The sequence below is a fragment of the Passer montanus genome, unplaced genomic scaffold, assembly GCF_014805655.1.
Source record: "Passer montanus isolate IOZ18808 unplaced genomic scaffold, ASM1480565v1 scaffold81, whole genome shotgun sequence".
Classification (NCBI taxonomy): domain Eukaryota; kingdom Metazoa; phylum Chordata; class Aves; order Passeriformes; family Passeridae; genus Passer; species Passer montanus.
This window is the reverse complement of record NW_024373368.1, coordinates 2,855,457-2,874,780: the sequence shown is the minus strand read 5'-3', so window position 1 is coordinate 2,874,780 and position 19,324 is coordinate 2,855,457. Positions and strand designations below refer to the sequence as shown.

Sequence of the window (19,324 nt, the reverse complement as noted above, 5' to 3'; positions counted from 1 at the left end):
TTTGGGAGTGAGTTTGGGCCGGGCCTGGCTGTAAGCTCAGCCGTAGCTCAGGGACTCTCCCCTCAGAGCGCGGCGTGGCCCCTTTAAGAGAAGCGCGCCGCGGCCGCGCGCATGCGCGCAGGGGAGGCGCCGAGCCGGCATGGCGGCGGCCTGAGGGCAGCGATGGCGGGGCTGGCGCGGCGCTCGCTCTGCCGGGCCTTGTGCGTGCCGGCACGGCCGCCCAGCTCCCGCCAGCTGCGGGAGGCCGACGAGGCTGCCCCGGTGTTCCAGTACGCGGGGAAGGCGGCCCGTCGCAAGGACCGCGTGTTCGTGTGGGGCTTCAGCTACTCGGGCGCCCTGGGCATCCCCAGCTTCGTGAAGCCGGACGCGGGCTGGAAGAAGCCGCGGCGCATCCAAACCACGCCGTACCGCCTGGAGACGGAGGAGAAGGTGGGCCCGGGCCGGTGTCAGCACGGCCGAGAAGGGCATTACTGGATCGGCTTAAAGGCTTCGCCGTGATTCAGCGCTTTTTGTCGATATAGTGGTATTGCTTGGGATGGTGACTGTTTTAACTGCAGCAGCATATAGCTTAGTAAATACGCGTTTGTAATTTTGTCAGAGGCGTTAGAGAGCCAGGGTGAAATAGAAGCGTTTGCCGGGTAGAATGGGCCTCTTCCGTGGCTCCGTGGCTGCTCCCGCCTGACGAAAAGGAGTAAAACACGTTATTCTCTTAATAGCTCTGTATCTTTCTTTTTTTAGTTTTTATAATTTATTTTAATCTGCTGATGCAGGTCAGCAAGTAGGTCTTTCTGTGGTGTTGATGGGGCCAAGATAATGTAGAAGTAAAGATGTATGCAGACAAAACCAAAACTTTTAAGGCAGAATGGTTGGGCCTGAGTTTTCACCATTGTGCTTATCACAGAAGACTGATAATTTTTGGAAGACCATGCATGCCATGGATTTGAGCTCCATGTGAATGTAGCTTAATGAAGAATGAATGCTGATGAACAAGTAGCCTGGAGTGAAATTTGCTTTTCTAAGGCAGTTTCTAACTGGATGGTGTGGGTTTTGTCTGCCTTCAAAGATAACCTCTGCTGCCTGTGGTTATGGATTCACACTGCTGGCTTCGAATACCAGGGACATCACCAAAGTGTGGGGCATGGGGCTCAACAAGGACTCCCAGCTTGGATTCCAGAGGAGCAGAAGAGATCAAAGTAAGGATTTAAGTGTTTTAAAGACTTACAGGGTGACACTGCAGTATGCCTGTGGTACAGGAATCTCCATGTGTTTGGAGCTGTGAAAAACATCAGGAGGCTTTGATGCAGTCCCAGGCTGTGCTTTATATTTTTAAAGAGATCTTTTTTTCTGAAATTTATCTGTGTTTTTGTGTGCTTTGTAATTGGTCAGCGTGTGCTTCTGTTCTGTACACTGCACTTCATTATTTCACCTGGATTGGAATGTAGTTGTTCATTCTGCAGAGTGTGATGTTGGTTAATTTGTGGCTTTGAATCTATAGTTTGACAGAAGGCTCAGTGTAGTTAATAAAATCATTTTGGCAGGATGCTGTGCTTACTTCTGCCTTTGCACTTTAAAAACTAAAGTCCTTTAATCCTTCTTCCCTCCCTGGTTAGAGTTTTTTTAATACAGTCTGTGGGGTTTTTGTGAAGCTGTAGGGCTTGTTTTAAAATTACTTCAGTAGGTTGCATTTTGAAGGAGAAACTTGTTTTTTAGTAATTTTGTCTTACACCAGGCTCTCCAACTCATTTAAGAAGGCAATTTCTGTGCAGAATGTTGCCACCTACCACTGAAGACAGGAAAACCACAAACTTTCCTCATAGAATGGTTTGCTGCATAGACATTCCTTCATAAACAGTTCAGGAAAATCACAATAAAAGCAGTTTTTGTCATTATGATGTATAAGAGTGTAATCTATCAAGGTGGGGAGTGTATGATATGGGCAGAAGATTAAACTTGGTGGAGAAGGAAAAGAAAATTGCAGCTACAGTGCAGCATGGTGAGGTTTGCAGTGGTGCTGTGGGGTGCACTGGGTAGTTCTGCAAGTGTGTGCACACAGCAAGTGCATGCTTAAACAGCAGCTGCAAAATGCAGGGGCTGCAGAAGCTTCTGCTCACTTCTGCTTTTAAAGGTCTCAGCTCCTGCTGGGCCTTATGTACGTGCTGATGTCTTAGGAGTGTCTTGCAATTGCCTTGTTTTTCACCTGACCTGGAAGTTATTTTTGTCAGAGAATCCAGAAATAGGTTAAATAGTTCTGCAGTTCAAGCCCTGCTAAGTAAGAGAGTGTGTTTGGCAAGATCAGTTGAAAATGTGGTGCAGATCAGTGGGACTGCTACTGCTTCATGTTTAATGTCCCACTAGGCAAGCTTTCCTTTGGGATGTGTTGCTCATTGCTGTTTTACAGACAGCTTTGGTGCCTGCTGCTTCCAGCGCTGTGTTGCTGTAGATGCTTCATTTCCAAGGGAATTTGCAGCCTTCTGACTTTTAGATGGTTGCATCTAAACTGCTGATATTTCACACTCACCCCGTGTTCCTTACCCACCTCATTGCCTCTTTTCTCCACATCCCCTCAGCTATCAGTGGTGGTTATTACAGATCCCAGTGGCATGTGTCTTTCTGCTGGAGAGAACAGAGAGAGGAAAAGGTTGTTTTGCTTTGTGACTTCCAGGTGTTTCTAGACAGAGAGTTGGTTGTGTTTAAGTTCCTGCTCTGTTGCATGGCAGATGCCACCATTGGCAAGCTGCCTGTTGTGCTGCCTGTCCTCACATCCAGTAGAGTCTTATTGAAAAAGACCTTGTGTAGATTTTTAAAATTTAATTAAAAAAAAAAACTAGATTTTTTTTCATTTTTGTTTCTTTGGGTTTTTTGTTGTTGGTGGTTTTTTTAGTTTTATTTTTATCGAAGGCAGTGAGAACCAGTAAAGCACTGCTGCCTGTGTGCAATATTGCTTTGGGTCCTCCAGGATTTGATTTCACTTATTACAGTAACTTTGATATCAAGGCTTTTTATCTTTTTATCATCTCCTCTTAACTATTTCCCTAGTATTGATTTACAGTTTGCTGTTCTTTCCCCCCCTCTCCCAGTTGACTGTAATTGATTCTGTGTTTTTCAAGTTGCTAAATCTTTTTAAAGTGGAGCATGTCATTTTTCATAAACGTTAGATGTCTTATTCCCTATGGGCCTAGCTAGTCTTTCTTGCATTCCTTGTTTCTGAAAATGCCTGTAATCTTCTTTAAGATTTTTTTGTTTACCTTTCCTGATACATTTTTGTGATTATTGCTGTTGTACCTTGTTTGCAATATCCCCAGTTGCACAGAATGTTTGTGCATGGTATTAAGCTTTAGTAATCCAGCTGTATTCACTGAAGTGGTTGAACATGTGGGTGAAAGCCTCAGTTTTACAGTTCTGCCACCTGAAACCTTAATAACAGTCACTGTCTAGTTATGGTGGACTTTGTTTAGGCAGTGATTGGCCTCAGCTATCTCCATAGCTTTTGCCTTCTCCTTCCCTCTGTGATAAATCCCTCTCAGCCTCTTTGGTTGGTGTCTTGGCTTTCCAAAGTGTATCTGCTTTTATAACAAAGCAGAAATGAGTGTGTGAATGTACAACAGGATCAGCAAATGTATGTTGAATTTACTTTGTGGAAGGTACTGACTTAAAATTGTTCTCTTTTCCTTAAGCCAAGTTCTATGAGTATGTCTTGGAACCATCTCCAATTCCATTACCACTGGAGAAACCGCAGCAAACTCGAGTCTTGCAAGTGTCCTGTGGGAGAGCCCATTCCCTGGTCCTGACAGACAGTGAAGGAGGTACAGTGTTGCTGGTGATGTCTGTGGGTGCCTGGCTATGCTTTTACTAAAAACTTGAAAAAAATTGTGTTTTGTCCTTTAGAACTATATCCCAGGTGGGCTGTTTGCACTGTAAATGGGATGCAGGCAGCTGTTGACCTTTGTAGGATTGCTTCTGTGAGGGAAAGCTGAGCCTCACTTGGCTCAAGTTGTAAATGTGTTGGGAGCTTTTTACTAGAGGATTTGTTTCTCTAACCCCAGGCCTGGTGAGTGCAGCCTCTTTGTCTTGTTCACTCAGATGTGTTTTTGAATGCAGATTTGGGGTGACTATGCCAGTACTCCTGTGTTACTTCCCCTTTAAGCCCCAGAGTGCTGTGTTTATAAAAGCAATTAATTAATTACTAGTCCTTTATAGAGAAGATCCTGTTTGTGAATTGTCCCTTCACATCTCTGGGAGCTCTCTGGTGCAGTGGCTTCAGTGCTGCACCAAGTGATCCAGTGCAGCTTCTTAGGGGGTGAGCTGGTTGTTTCATTGATTCCCTCTCCTGTGGGAATGCTGATCTGTTTGTGAGTGTCTCTGACAGTGGCAGGATGAGCTAGGCAATTCCCCACTGTGACAGATAGACAGGTGCTGCTGCTGTGCCTGGCACAACACTGCTGGGTGTTGCACGTGAAAATTGATTCAGTCAATTTTATTCAAATGGACTTTGAAAAAAGCTTATGCCAATTTTTACATTGCTGTGCTCTACCTTTCAGACTTAGAACTGTGTGAAAATATTTTCAGGACCTGAAAAGAGGCTTTCAGGGGATTGGGCAGTAATAAAAGTAGTGTGTTTTATAATTGTTTTTCAGTTTTCACAATGGGAAACAATTCTTATGGACAGTGTGGCCGGAAGGTTGTTGAAGATGAAATTTACAGGTGAGAATTCAAAGATCCTGAACTTTCTTATTGTTGGAAACATAATTGCATGAAAACAACCCTGCAGAAAATCCTGAAGGTGAAAAAGGTCTGTTAGTATAGGCATGCCAATTAGGATAAAGGAGTCTGAGAACAGGCTTTTGTCCTACAGGCATTGTACAAACAGCCTGACTTTGAATCCGCGCTGGGCACTAGCACTCTACTGACAACATTCACAAGAGACAAAAGAATGTCAGCATGGGACAGTTCTTGCAGGGCATAGTGAGAGAACCCAGCCTTCATAAATTGCTTGAGGTGATTGGTGTTAGTCGTTGGCCTTTCTCCCTTTAGCTGCTCAGAGTACATGTGCTGTTGCAGAGGATGTTAGAAGTGCCATTTAATTATGAAAGAGGCATCCTCTTGTTAAGTCTGCTGTAACTGCCTCTTGAGTCTGTAGTGCTTTTCCTTCATTGGGTTTTTTTGTGGGTTGCACCAAAGCATAGGCTCAAAGTGCTCTCTATGATAGAGTAAGTGAACAGTGGGAATATGTTGAGTTTCTGATTCCCTAGTAGGACCAAACGTTGCACTGTCTGTGATCCACAACACTTGGTCTGTTAGGTTTGAGAAAATAGCTGTAATTAGCTAGCTTTTGTTAGTCTTGATACTGGAAGTCAGTCATTGAGTTGTTGATGATCCCTGGTATTGTGAAAAAATGACAGGGATGTTAGCACTGCACTGTGCTGTGGGATATCTGGTTTATCTCTAGCTAAGTGTAGTGTTTATTTGGGTACTGCAGTATTATGTAGTGTCTCTGCTCATTCTAGACTAGGGACTGTCTTTGAGAGTTGCCCCTACCCCCAGTCACAAGAGCTTATATTTTAAAAATGGCAGTTCTTAACTTCTTAAATAAAAGAATGCAGAGTTATGTTCCTTCTTAGTGCAGATGAAACTACATGCAAACAAAATTTCTCTACTTGTGGTAATAAAATGGCTTTCAGTAGAGGCAGGTTTACCTTTGTGTTTTTTTGCAGTCTTTTGAAATCCTCTGTGTTGCCTTTTCTCTTCTTGGTGGTTGTTTGGTGTCCAGTGGAAGCCATCTCATTCATCAGCTGAAGGAGTTTGACAGCAGAGTTGTCCAGGTGAGAGGATCATCTGAGCTCAGTCCTGAGAAAGGTTTGGGAACCAGCTAGACCAGGCTCAGAGTGTGGCAGTTACTGGCTTGAAGCTGAGTTGAAGCCAGTAACAAGTGTGGTACCCCAGGGATCTGGGGTCCAGTCCTGTTCACATTTTCACTGATGATCTGGATCACAGAGTGTTCCCTCAGCAGACAGCGATGACATAAAACTCTGAGGAGTGGCTGATAAAGCAGAGGGTGGTGCTGCCATCCAGAGGCTGGAGAAATAGGCCTACATGAACCTCATCAAGTCCAGCAGTGGAAATGGCCAAGTCCTGTTGCTGGTGAAGAGCAATTTCAGACACCACCATGGGCTGGGATGACTTTCTGGGAGGCAGCTGTGTGGGAAAGGCCCTAGGGTACACCAGGCTGACCATGACCCAGCAGTGTGCCTTGCTCTAGAGGAGGCTAAAGATACCCTGGGCTGCATTGGGAGGAGTGTTACCTGGAGGTCCAGGAGATGATTCTTCTTTTCTACTCAGCCACACTCAGAGTACTGTGTCTACTTCTGGGCTCTCCACTCCACTCCTCTTTTCCTGTTGTCATTTCTTGTTCCCTTTTCTCACTTTTTTATTGCTTAGGAGTTTAAATTTTGTCTTTGCCTTTCCAGAAATGAGCTGTGAAACTATCCACTTAGACTAGCCAGCAGTAGGTCAGGCTCCTAGGAGAGCAAGGGACTGCAGGGCAGCAGAAACCTGCCATGGCTCCAGTATTCCCAAGCACAGGAGCAGTTTGTTGGTCTGTCTGTGCCCCTGTAGCCATAGAAGGGCAGATATTGCTCCTGTTCCAAGGAAGGGTGATTCCTGTACACCCACCTGATGAGACTGTGCTGTGGTTCATCCTAAAACTGGTTTGAATTAGGCTTATAAAACTTCTGTTTGGACTTTTCATGTTTTTTGGTTTTTGTTTTGTTTTTTTTTTCAGGGGGGTTGGCTACTTGGTACCTGTTTGTACTTGAATAACAGCAGTGATGTGCTTAATACCGGTAGTTGCTCTCTTAACTTGTTGACTAAATGCCTTTAATCTTTGTTTAATTTTTAATGTCTGCTTTTGAATGGCTTTTCCCTTGGCTTTAATTCGTGCCAAGTCTGTGGCAGACACAATGGCTAGTTCAACATAAATGTAGATTTGAGAGCAGCTGTGTGCCTCGAACACTTACATGGCAAAGAATCCATAGCAGTTTGTAGCTGGCATCAAGAATGATGTGGTTAGCATCCTGTGAAGGGAGAACTCATTTACTCTTTGCTGCTTCTATTGTTGTACTGCTGAATCGAGCTTTCTTTCCTTGTTTTGGATCTCAGAACAATTCAACTGCACCATCACTTTCCATAAAGAAAAATCTGTTGTTTTCTGTGTTGTGTCTTGTGGTTCTTCACCTTCCCTTTCTCGAGAGCCATGTGATCAGGAGAAAAAGGTCAAAATCTGAGCTGATGGACATCACAGAGGTTCATTGCTCAATTTGTCTGTCAGTAATGCTTCACTAAATCAAGTCTGAACATGTAACCTTTCCTGACTGACTTCTTGTTTGTGTGCAGGTTGTGTGTGGGCAGGACCACAGTCTGTTTAGAACCAAGAAAGGTACAGTCTATGCTTGTGGATGGGGAGCTGATGGACAAACAGGTAGGAACTCAGCTCAGCTTGCTTTTTAGGGCATTGATGAATATAGCAAACTGTCCTCATTGAGAAGTTGTGATATGTATTTGTCATGTATGTGTGGACAGAAAAGGGCTGCTGATGTTTCCAGTTGTGTGTAGATGTTTTCAGTACTCTTGTGTAACCAAACAGACAATCCAGTTCATTTTTTTGAGGGCCTTTAGGATGCTGCCCTGGCAATCCAAGCATGCAATTGGAGGAGAGTGTATCAGCTGTTTAAAGCTTCTGAGGGGATGTGACATGGACATCTTTGCTCTTCAGTGTGGTGGCAGCTTTGCCTTCCTGATTCTTGTTTTGGGGTCTGTTCTGCTCTTTTGAACTGACAAGTGCTTTGGTAGCTGTGGCATGTTTTAGCATGAGATCCTTGGGCAGGCCCTTTTTGTGGTGGCTTTTGCTACAGAGAACTTCCTCCTCACAGTCATTTCCACTGTTTATTTGTTTTGCTGCTCCCAAAGCTGAGTTCTTCCCATGATTCTTTTGTGCCAAATATAACATAACTCAGCTGTCATCTACATTCTGGTCTCTTTTCCAGGCAGAAAGTTGTTGTGTAAAGTGTTTGCTTCCAAGCCTGTTTTGCCATTTCCCCTGCTGTTTTCTAACTGATTGCAGTGTGCTATCACTCATGGCTCTCTTTGCAGAAGACAGGATGCAGCCAGTTTGTGAAACTTCATCCCTGTTGGGATACCTGCCTGGCTGGGTTATTGTTCTTCAAACACTTTGGTCCATGCAGACAAGAGATATGAGATTCTTCAGGGTGTGATTTTATAAAGTTGTGTACTCCAGAGAGGTGGCTTTGGCTAGGGGAAGTGATGTTTGCTTTTGTCTGCTTGTCTGTTGCAGCTGGTGGGCAGTGAGCAGTATGGACAGAAAGATTTATTTCAGAGGAAGGGTGATTTTGTTATAGCATGACAAAAATGGTCCTATGCAGGCATTAAAAGTGTGTCTGGAAAAAAAATTCTTCATAATCTCTACTTTTTTTCCTTTCAGGTCTTGGACACTATAACATCACCAGTGTTCCTACAAAGCTGCGTGGTGACATTGCTGGAGTAAACATTGTCCAGGTCTCTTCCTATGGGGACTGTTGTCTGGCTGTTTCAGATGAAGGAGATGTCTTTGGTTGGGGAAATTCAGAATACTTGCAGTTGGCTTCTGTCACAGAAACCACACAGGTCAGTTGACCCTGAGGGTGTTTTTATGTTTTTCAGTTGAGCTGCTGGGCACAGAGTTGAAAATGACATGTTTCTCCCTGTTCTGGATTCTTTTGACAGCAGATACAAGCACCACTAGCAGGCTGCTTTTACATAAGCTTACAAAACCAGCCTGTGTGACATGTTTGTGTAGCTTTAGGGGGCAGTATATTTCCCCACTTTGATAGGCAGAGGTTTGTGTCACCTCACCCCAGCTTGTTAGCCTAAGAACTCTGTATTTTTTTTCTCCATCTTATGGACTTTGCACCCAATTGAGACCCAGCTCAAGTGCTTTTGCTAATTTCAGGACAGGAATTAGTTTTTTGGCTGGCAAATAATCTAGGATTTCAAGTGATCCTACTTTGAGCATAGTGCTGATCTAGATGGCCCTTGGAAGTCCCCTGCAGTCAGCCTTGTGTGCTCATGGATTTGTCATGGACATCCTTAGTGGGTTTATAACCGAGTCCTAAACAAATTCCAGTGTCTCACAGATAAAAAGTTTTTTTGAGCAAACTTACATGGGGCGTTGGTAGAGTGCAATCTTCACACTAGGCATTGTACTACTGAGGTAATTAGGCTGCTGGTCTCATGTTACAGCTATTTTAGGAAATGGAGTCAGGAAACTAATCAATAATCAAGCTACTCTTGGCAGAAGGCTAAGAGCAAACAATTTTATTAGAATAGCTTTAACAAAATTTTAGAAAGCTTTGTTTCCTGTGCCTCTCCTGGTGTAACCTTAGTGTAGGGCTAAAGCTGAGACCCATAAGGCCTGAGGACAACAATCAGGTTATGCAGTGTAGCAGTTTTCCTGGCTGGGTGTGTGAAGGAGGTCTGTGGTATCTGAAATGGATGAATGGCACATTTTCCAAAAATGAGAGTCTTAGCTAAAATATAGATGCAGTCCAAAGTGTAGAATGGCAGAGCTATGAGATCAAAGATTGCTCTTTACATACATCAAGCTGTGTATGTATGTTGTGTTGGACTGTACCAATAAGTACCATTTTCTTTAAGTAATTTTTCCCTGCTATGTTAAAAAATGCCACTGCAGTCTGAATTTTAGTGATCTAATCCAGTGTGAAGATTTGAAGACATGCTCACCTATTGACTTCCCCATTGTGTCTTAAGGCTTTAGTGTCTGACTTTAAAAGCCAGGGATAGGAAGCAGTTATTAGTCATTCTCAGCCTTGTTGCCATCCATGTAAGCTTTCTAGTAGGTAACTTTTTCCACCTTGCTCTCACCTAATGAATTTCATGTAGATTTTTTCTTAACTTGGGGACTTGCACTCATTGACTTCCCCGTTGTGTCTTAAGGCTTTAGTGTCTAACTTTAAAAGCCAGGGATAGGAAGCAGTTATTAGTCATTCTCAGCCTTGTTGCCATCCATGTAAGCTTTCTAGTAGGTAACTTTTTCCACCTTGCTCTCACCTAATGAATTTCATGTAGATTTTTTCTTAATTTGGGGACTTGCACTCATTTTATTATTCAGGCAATAAAGGTTGTATCAGGAATCCAAAGTATGTAAGCCCTAACCAGAACTGGAGAACAAGTTAAAATGTATTAGTTTGCAGTTTACCTTGTTTCAAACAACTCTTCTGCAATCTTGTACAGGTGAATGTTCCCAGGCATTTGCCATTCAAGATTGGGAAGGTGAAGGAGGCTGCCTGTGGAGGGACTGGCAACATTGTGCTAACAGGTGAGTTCATTTCCAGAACCATTCGCTTTGGTGTAGGGCTGCACTGTAGGTGGATTGTAACATTATGAAACAAGTATCTTGTGTTCTGGAAACAGGGGGATACTGTATGTTGTGAGGAGAACTGGGAGACTGAGAAACATGATTTAAGGATGTACTAGAGGAGTTGTTTTCACTCGTGCAGAGCATTGCTCCTGTGTGTGCTGTTGTGAGTGCTGCAGACTGGAGCGAGAGCATGGCAGCTGTTTGCTCTTCTGCTGGCTTGCTGGTCATGCTGATATGGCCTATAATGAGGATGGATATGGGGAGGAAGTAAGGCAACACTTGAGGGAAAGTAGAGCCCTTCAGACTCCACATGAATCTGACATGTTTATAAATAATGAACTAGGATGGAAAGAAGAGAGTTCTGAGAACAGTGGAACTGTGCAGCAGGTCCTTAGTGACTGTTCTTTGGACTGTTGGTGTCTGGGCAGCATAGCTGGAGGGTTGCTGCATGAAGGAATGAGCGAGGGGATTGTATTATTTTCTTGAAGGATGATCTCCATGAAGATGTTCATATTTATAATGGGGGTATTGTGATGACCAGAGCTTCTAATATGAAGGGACCAGAGCTAGCTGACATAGAAATTGACTCTTTCTTGCACTGTGCAAGTGTTGCCTTTCCCAGGCACCCAGCTTAAGGCAGAATGGCAGGCAGTGACTTCCAATCTGGGCGTGCATCAAAGAGGAAAGCCATGATAATAACCTCTCAACCTCTGTCCCATCAGTCAGTATTTTATCCAGCTCACTCTTGTGTTGGCATTATTTCCCCATGAAAGTTCTGCCTAGGGGGCTTGATTTGCTTGCACAGCTTAGGAAAAGATTGAGACGTTTGGATGGAAATGCATTATTTACAGATTTTAAATAATCAAAAAGTGTTAGACTGAGTTGGAAGACAGGAAACTCTCCTTTGGTTCTGATTAACTTTTGGTTGTGGCATGAATTTCACAAGCACAGACTTTCTTACAGAATGTGTTCTTATTGTAATACAGAAGAAGGAAATGTTTTTGTCTGGGGATATGGAATTCTTGGGAAAGGACCAAACCTAATAGAGACAGCAGTGCCAGAGATGATCCCACCCAGCCTCTTTGGCTGGTCAGACTTCAGTCCAGACACCCGTGTTGCTCACGTTCGCTGTGGCCTCAGCCAGTTTGCAGCCCTTACAAGTAAGTTTCTCATCCTGCTCTCATGGAGAGGTCATGTTGCTGTGTTATTGACAGAAGAAAAAAAAAAAAACAAAAAAAAAACCAAAACCCCAAACCAGAACAAATCCAAAACAAAAAAAGCCCCACACCCAAAAAAATACACCCATCTTTCTTGAACCTGAAGGCACACTGGAATGCAGCAGCAGGGAGCCAGACAGCACATTTACAGGTGTCAGCATGGTTCCTGGCATATGTTTTGTACTAACTTATGCTTTAATCAAGGAAGTGTTATTTGTCTTAACACAAAAACTTTTCTCATACACGAAATTCAGAAGATTTTTTCATTTTCCTGTATAGAATGAGTCAGTCTGCTGCACTTTAGCAGTTTGGAAAATTAATGTGATGAATGAACAAACTAAAACAGAGTCTAAATGAAGCTAGATATCAGAGTTTCCTGGCATTTCTGGCCAACTGAGTTAGCAGCCTGAGGTGGCCAGATCCAAGCATTTAATTTGCAAATGTTGTGATGCTGTGCTCTGTGCACCCTGTGTGGGTTCCCAGCCTTCGAAGGGTTTGAAATTTGAAAGTCATTTAACATCAGGCAGCAGTTTCAGAGATCCAGCTAGCAGCAGGAAAAAATGTCAGGGCTGAGTCCTTTGGGAGAAGCAGTGTGTGTGACACTGTCAGTTTGTTTGCAGAGTGCTTGTAAGTGGGCTCCCCTTGGTATTCAGAATGAGTTAGAAACAGTGTTCTGATTAAATTGTTAATCATACATAAAAATTGTATTATAGATTGTGTTTTGGTTGTTTCTGCTGTGGAGCTGATCCAGACACTTCTGAGATCTGTTTTCCTGGGGAGCTCAAAACTCTCCAGCTCTGTTGAACACCAATTTTTGCCTTTCCCTAGCTGTCATTAGAAGGTCACTTCCTTCAGACAGTCAAATAAGCAGTCTCCAGGTGATGGCTTGGGACAGATCTCACTGCCTTGCTTACTGGATTTGCTCTGGTGGTAGCTGATATAGATCAACTGCAGTTGTCTAACTTTCAGCAAAAATTATTCACTTCACTAAAGATTCCCTGGAATTTCTGCTGCTGCACTCTTCCTTCAAATAAAATTCCAAAGCAGGTGATGTAAGGGGGAAAACAAAGACTTGTGCACAGAACTTGTTTCTTTTACTGCTCATTAGGCATAATTTTCTCCAAACACAAGTACATTTACATTGAAGTAAATCTGGTCTGCTTGTATAACCCTGTGTACTCCCAGAAACACTGTAGCCACGTTTGCCAGCATCACAAATAGAATTCTTCCTTTTTAATGACTCTGTTCTTTTCTATTTTTTTTTCCTTGTGTAGACAGAGGAGAACTGTTTGTGTGGGGGAAGAATCTAAGAGGGTGCCTGGGAACTGGAAGAATGGAAGACCAGTATTTCCCATGGAGAGTAAGGATGGTGTATTACGGCCAAGAGTATATTCTTTGGCTAGTTTTTGTTATCCTGAGGGCAAGGATCATCATTTGCTGTGTGGTTTTGTTGAGTAATTCTGAAAGGAGTGGAAGGCTAAGATGACTGTAGAAGTGCTTTGTTTTCCAGAGGTCCTTGTGGAGCCTGGGAATGGAGATATTCAGTAAATGTTTTAGTCTGCTATGCCAGTAATGATTTTGAATCCTAAAACAGCATCTGGTGCTGTGCCACCACATCTGAACAGTTTTTATCTCCTTCCTGTCCACCATAATCTGCTTGCTACCCTTCCTGCCTCTTCCTTCCCCTTCTAACCTCTCTTCTATTTGTATGTGCTGCAAGGAAAACCGTCAGTATTGGTCATCTGTCCAAATCATTACTCACCTAAATTAGGTGAACATTTTGGTCTGTAGTGGCTGCAGGTCCACATAGTGGTGGGCTGCCTTCCCATCTGTGGTGGTGGGTCACTGGAGTGACTGTCAGGTTATCCAGAAGATCCTTCCTCACCTGTGTTCATAGCTGTCTCACAGTGCTTCCAGTTCCACTGCTTCCTCCCAGATGGCTCTGAGAGCCAGACTCAGTGGATGTAGAAGAGTCTTTGGTTCTGGAGTTCAGCATGCAGCCTAGCAGATGCTGCTGGTCTCCATGAAAGCCAAGTAGGAGATGAGGGAGGCAATCAGCTGGACCACCCTAGAGTCCCTGTCTGTGTGTCTGAACTTGCTGTAAATGTGTTTCTGTAGTATGCTTTCTTCTTTGTTTAAAAATGAACAAAACCAGACCAGCTCTGGAACATTTGCCTAAAATCACAGTGCTGTGGCTGGAATTTCTGAATTCATTTCCCCAGATGTGGACATTGGGTGTTATGCTCTTTCAGACAGCCAGCTCCTGTCTGGCAGTGCTGTGGCAGTGTGCCAGGATCCTTGTCTGTGACCTCCTGCCCTAGAACTAGCTGCTGTCCTCTCTCTTGGCTCTGAGGAAAAACTTGCCTTTTTAGACTCTGCTTTCCTCAAGGTTGAAGTCAGTTTTAAGTGACTGATAAGTGACTAATAAGCTTCAGGAATGAGGAGCTGGTCTCTTAGCATCAAAGCACAAACTGCCTTAGGCTGAGTTGAGCCTTTGCCTTGTTCCAGTCCTTGCTGATGAAAGAGGCAAATCCCTGTGGTGCTTGGGCACACCTTCCCAAAGTCCAGATTATGCTCTGTTCAGTCATGCTGCTTCTGCTGCTGAACAGATGGGCTGAGGCTCCAATCTCCTCACTGTCTGCTAGGAGCCTGCTCTTCTTTCTGCTTTCAAAGCTTTATGTGCTTCTGTGAAGGAAAGAGGAGTATTTCACAGCTCAGTGCACAAGCCTGCCTGGTGCTGAATCTTGCTCTTTCTGTGTTTCCTAGTTGGCGCTTGCATTGGTACAAATCCCTGGGAAGCTGGGTGCATGTTGAGTGGAAGGAGGATGAGAAATAGGAAATGCCAGGTGTGCAGTACCAGCTTGATAACAGCCCACTCTCCTGTGTTTCATGCAGGTGACTGTTCCTGGTGAGGTGGTGGATGTGGCCTGTGGAGTTGATCACATGGTAAGCATGGTCAGGTCTTTCACCTAGGGATGCTGCTGGCTCTCAGCACTGCACCAGGGCCGTGCAGGGACTTGGTGACAAGCTTCTTGGAAAGGAAAACTCATTTTGTGAAACCAAGTGACTGTGAGCAGAGACAGCCATAGCAGTGTCTGGGTGTGTTCTCATCCCTGCATCACTGGAGTGCTCTGGCCTGGCTGCAGGAAGGAAGCACATTCCCTGAGGAGTGTGGAAATGCAAGGAGTGCTCTGGCTCCTTTCTGATGAGCTCCCAGAGGATCTGAGGCCCAGCCTCAAGCTGCTGAGCCCCTCTGTGCCTGAAGATGAAGAGCATCTCCCTTAAGGAAGACTGGCATGGGATGAGATCTACAGCACAGGACATTGATATATGGACATTTCCTGTCACCAGCTCTGGAGTGTCAGTGTTGGGCAGAGCCAAACTATTTCTCAAGGGAAAAGTTGGGTGTTTTTTAATTACTGTTATGTGGAAGAGAGGTCATGCTAGGTCTTGAAGCCCAGCACAGCTGTCCTGGGTGGCCACCCTCAGCTGCACTGTGCTCAGGCTGTTGTCCTGTGCAGAAACTGGATGCACAGCCCTTGCCTGGAGGCACTAATGTTTCTCTGGGCTGTTGGAGGCTTTCTGTGTTAGTGCTAAAGACTAAACACCAAAGGAACACGTTCAGAGTGAGAACCTGTGTGGAGGGTAAGTACTATCAAATAAGACAGCAGGCTCTCTGTGCTGCAGGAGGACAGATGGATGGTGACAGCAGCCAGTGTAGCTTATTGAGGGGGGCTGGAAACAAAGCCCCTGATCAGCTGCCTGCAAAATCAGTGCTCAGGCGTGGATGTGAGCAGTGCTCACTGCCCCTCAGGTACCTTTTATCCTTTTGCTGATCACACATCACCATCTTTGATTTTTTTTTTTATTTCCTACACCCTTTCTGTTTGCAGAGGTATGGCTCTCAGTTGCACTTAGCTGGGATTTCAGGGATGCCTACCAGGGGAAAGAGTCTCAATGGGTAAGAAGCAAAAGCTTCATTCCTTGGTGCCTTCATAGCAGTAAGGTGATAGAGATGGGATGCAGCAGCTGTGTGTTTCTGTGTTTCTCACCCAATCTCACACCCAGTATGGGAAACTCTCCTGTGAAACACTCCAAACATCAGGCAGAGTTGTGTCTTTTCTCTCTGTGTGGGATACTTCTAGTGTGCAAACTATTTTGGTGGAATCCAAGCTAGTAGGTTTTTAATAAAGTGATTATAAAATCTTTATCAGTAGTAATAGGAATGTTCTTGAGCAGGATCTGCTCATGCATTGGTTGGATCTGCATTTGAACTGCAGCATTTTGGTTCAGTTATGTGACAGGAAACCACTTCTGTCAGCTGAGCCAGCTCCATACCTGCAGGATTTATAGTGTTGTAGTCAGCATTGCAGCCATGGCCCCATGGCACACCACACCTATTGGCTTCATTAGATGGAATTCTGTACCAAAACTCGCCGTGTACACTTTACCTTGATTAAATGAGTTTTGAAGGGTTTGCATAAAATACAGGAAAGGTGAACCAAAGGACATGGAAATAGAGACACATCTCTTGAGTTGTTGTTGATGTTCCTGTGTAACAGGCATTGCTGGGTGGCTGAGGCAGAACAGAAAGCTGCTATGAAAGTGGCAGACCTTCACTACTCTGAACTCCCATTTGGTTGGCTTTAATTTATGCCTGATTCCATGTGCAGCTTGGGCAACTTGCAGTGCCCAAGAATGTCTTGTTGGCCTCATGGGAGTAGGTTTGTCCTTTCAACTTGAGGAGGCTTATTGAACCATGGAAAACACGTACAAAAACTGGTTAGAAAGGTGATACAAACAATTCCTGTCATGGATGTTGCTGTTGAGGGGGCTGCTCAGTGCTGGGCTCTCAGCTGCTCATTCCCAGCTGATTCCCAATGCACCTTGGGGCTGGCCCTTGTGAAGAGCTGGGTTCAGTCCTTGTGTTGCATTCTTGCTGTACAATAAATTGCAAATTCTTTGTCTTGATGAGATGCCAGTGAGATCTTCAGCCCTAAATAGAGGTGTTGTATGGCTTAGTGCAGTGGGGTATTTGTGCCTTCCTTATGTGCTTGTGGGCATTCTCAGACATTGCTTGGTGGAAATGAGTTTACATGTTTTGGTTACAGTGTGGAGGAAGTGTTTTTGTCTTAGCCAGGTGCCCCCCAACCTGCTCTGTCATCCCTCCCCCATCAGCAGCACAAGGAGAGAGAATCTCATGGAAAACTGGGGTTGGAACAAGGACAGGGGACCTGTTACCATCATGGGCACAGCAGACTCACACTGGGGAGATTATTTTATTGCCAATGAAGTAGAGCAGGGTAATGAGGAATTATGTATGTCTGAATAGAAGTCAAACAGTGCTTTTCCCACACATCTCCCCTCTTCCCAGGCTCAGCCTTGCTCCTGACTTTTCTACTTCCTTCATCTCCTCTGCTGACCCTTGTATTTGTTGTCTGTCACAGATGCTTACTCCTTTCTTCTGGCTGCTGCTGTGGAGCAGTTTTTCCCCTTTCTAAAATACAGTTCTTTGAGAGCTGCTCCTGCTGTTGCTGATGGCTCAGGGTTAGCTCAGAAAATGAAAACACCCTCTTCCCTGCCACACCCCGTGTCTGTTGAAGGCAGATCCAGCCTGTGTGGGTTATGCTCCTGCAGGATCAGGGCCACACAGGAGCCCAGCTGTGCTGGGGTGGCTTCAGGTCACTGCCATTGTGAGCTGCAAAGCAACTTTGCATCATTTTGTCCTTCAAAGTATGGCAAAGTAGACAGCCCAAAATATACCAGCATCCCTAAATATACCTGCAGTGAGGGAGTGTATGGGCCAAGGATGCACAGGGGGAACAGCTCAAATTAGAACTAGAATAACCTACTTGATTTGGCATTGATTACACAAGTGATGTGCCCTCAGATCAGCACTGTGCTGGTGTGTTTGGCTTAAAATAGCCCAGAAGGGCTTCAGGATGGTCCCCTGGTGCAGAGCCCTGTGCAGGAACAGCTCCAAGCACTGCAGTGGCCCAGCAGGGTTGCCACAGTGGCTGAGGACTGCAGGAAGGATGGGGAGAGGTTCAGTCCAAGTGCACCTGTGCAAGCTCAGGCCTCCTCACCCCACCATGCCAAGGGGTCCTGGCAGTTCCCTGCTGGAGAGCTGAACCCAGCATGGCCCCTGGGCTGCCCTGCAGCCCCACACAGCAAGGCTGGTCTCATCTGTCAGCAGATGAGGATAAAACACAGGGGATAAAACACAGGAACACCTGTAAGACAAAGATTATCTTAAGCATTTGCTGTGTTACAACAGACTTTTCTCCACAGGATCCTTCAAAACCAGATGAGTCAGAAAACTAATAATTAGCCTTTGGCATTCAAAATACTCCTGAAACAATATTACTTCACTGTGCTTCATCATAACTCATAAAAATCTATTTTTGTAGCATTTTTTGCAAGGGGCTGGAATCTCCCCACCTCTCCCTCCAGTGCCCCAGCACCTCCTGCTCAAAGGGGTGAGCCTGGGCAGGTGAGATAGGAAAAACACTGATGGGAGAAGGCATCAGTGTTTGGGGTCTGGACACCAGTTTAACAGCCTCAGTCCTCTTATTTACCTTGAGATGCCATTTGCTTTTGTGGGGAATTGTAGGCAGTGTTGAGATTGTGTGGCAGTGTGTGTTGATTTATTTGGGTTTTTGTTTTACAGGATTAAACCCTTGAGGCAGTGCTTTGCATTAAGGCTGCATTCCATATTAACAATCCTCAGTTAATTTCTTACATGAATGTTTTAACACTTGATCATGAGAGTAAACAATGGATTACACTACACTAAAAAGGAGATGCTTGCCTTGACTGCAGTTCATGTAGATGAGCTGCTTCCCTTTAAACACCCACTATAAATGGTTAAAACTGTGAGAGGGTGATGATATTTTTTTGCAGTGTTTTTCTTGCATGCTTCACACAGGTTGTTCAGGTTTTTCTTGCAGACCATGTGACAGTGGTGCTGTGCAACCACACTGTGACTGAGACCCACAGTGGCTGCCCTAAAACAGCCCATGGGGAGGCTGAGTTTGTTCCCCTGCCACTGCTGGGGTGTGGCTCTGGGGGTGTCCTGCCAGCATCTCTGGGGGGCTGCCCAGGCTCCTGGGCATCTTGCACTCTGCAGTGAGCACCTAAAACTACAGCTGGCAAATGCACTAGGAGCATCCCACTGACCTCTTACTTTAAAGGAGAGGATAGGGCAGGTTTGGTGGTTTCCAGAAAAGAGCTGGAGGATGGAGATGGTGGTGGGCTCCATCTGTAGGGGTACAGTGCACCCAGAGATGAGACCTGGACACCAGAGAGCCACAGGGATGTCTGCTGGGCTTCAGAAATTGTGTGTGAGAGTGGCACCCAACATGGCTGTAGGTGAAAGAAATGAATTACATCTTACAGACAATGCCAAGCTCTGCTTTATTTTCATCAGTTTGATCAGTACAAAAGCAGACAGCATAAGTTTCACTTTTTATTCTTTTTCGATTTAATTACTTTACAAAGTACAAAATATACTGTCATTTATTTTGGAACATTAGGATTTTTACAAAGTACAAAATATACTGTCATTTATTCTGGAACATTAGGATTTTTTCTTTTTTTCGGTTTTGTTTTTTTTTTTTTTTTTCATACAGTACATAAATCTCAGCTTTTCAGCATAAGACCAGCAAAGAAAAGCAGC

At 44.6% G+C, this 19,324-nt stretch overlaps 1 protein-coding gene across 1 annotated transcript; it reads left to right on the top strand.

Moving 5' to 3' along the window:
- The first annotated feature begins 117 nt into the window (after window positions 1-117).
- Window positions 118-18,854, top strand: RCC1L (RCC1 like). Its single transcript, XM_039732919.1, has 11 exons — window positions 118-429; window positions 1,064-1,193; window positions 3,675-3,803; window positions 4,635-4,701; window positions 5,768-5,819; window positions 7,390-7,474; window positions 8,495-8,676; window positions 10,303-10,387; window positions 11,416-11,589; window positions 12,921-13,006; window positions 14,542-18,854. Exons 1-11 carry the CDS (start codon window positions 163-165, stop codon window positions 14,617-14,619), a joined length of 1,335 nt encoding a protein of 444 aa, XP_039588853.1. The 5' UTR covers window positions 118-162; the 3' UTR covers window positions 14,620-18,854.
- Window positions 18,855-19,324: the final 470 nt, after the last annotated feature.

Bases quoted from the DNA above. Each gene is read 5' to 3' on its own strand.
- RCC1L (XM_039732919.1), top strand. From the start codon at position 163: ATGGCGGGGCTGGCGCGGCGCTCGCTCTGCCGGGCCTTGTGCGTGCCG. The intron at 3,804-4,634 runs GTACAGTGTTGC...ATTGTTTTTCAG, and splicing joins CCTGACAGACAGTGAAGGAG to TTTTCACAATGGGAAACAAT. The intron at 10,388-11,415 runs GTGAGTTCATTT...ATTGTAATACAG, and splicing joins TGGCAACATTGTGCTAACAG to AAGAAGGAAATGTTTTTGTC.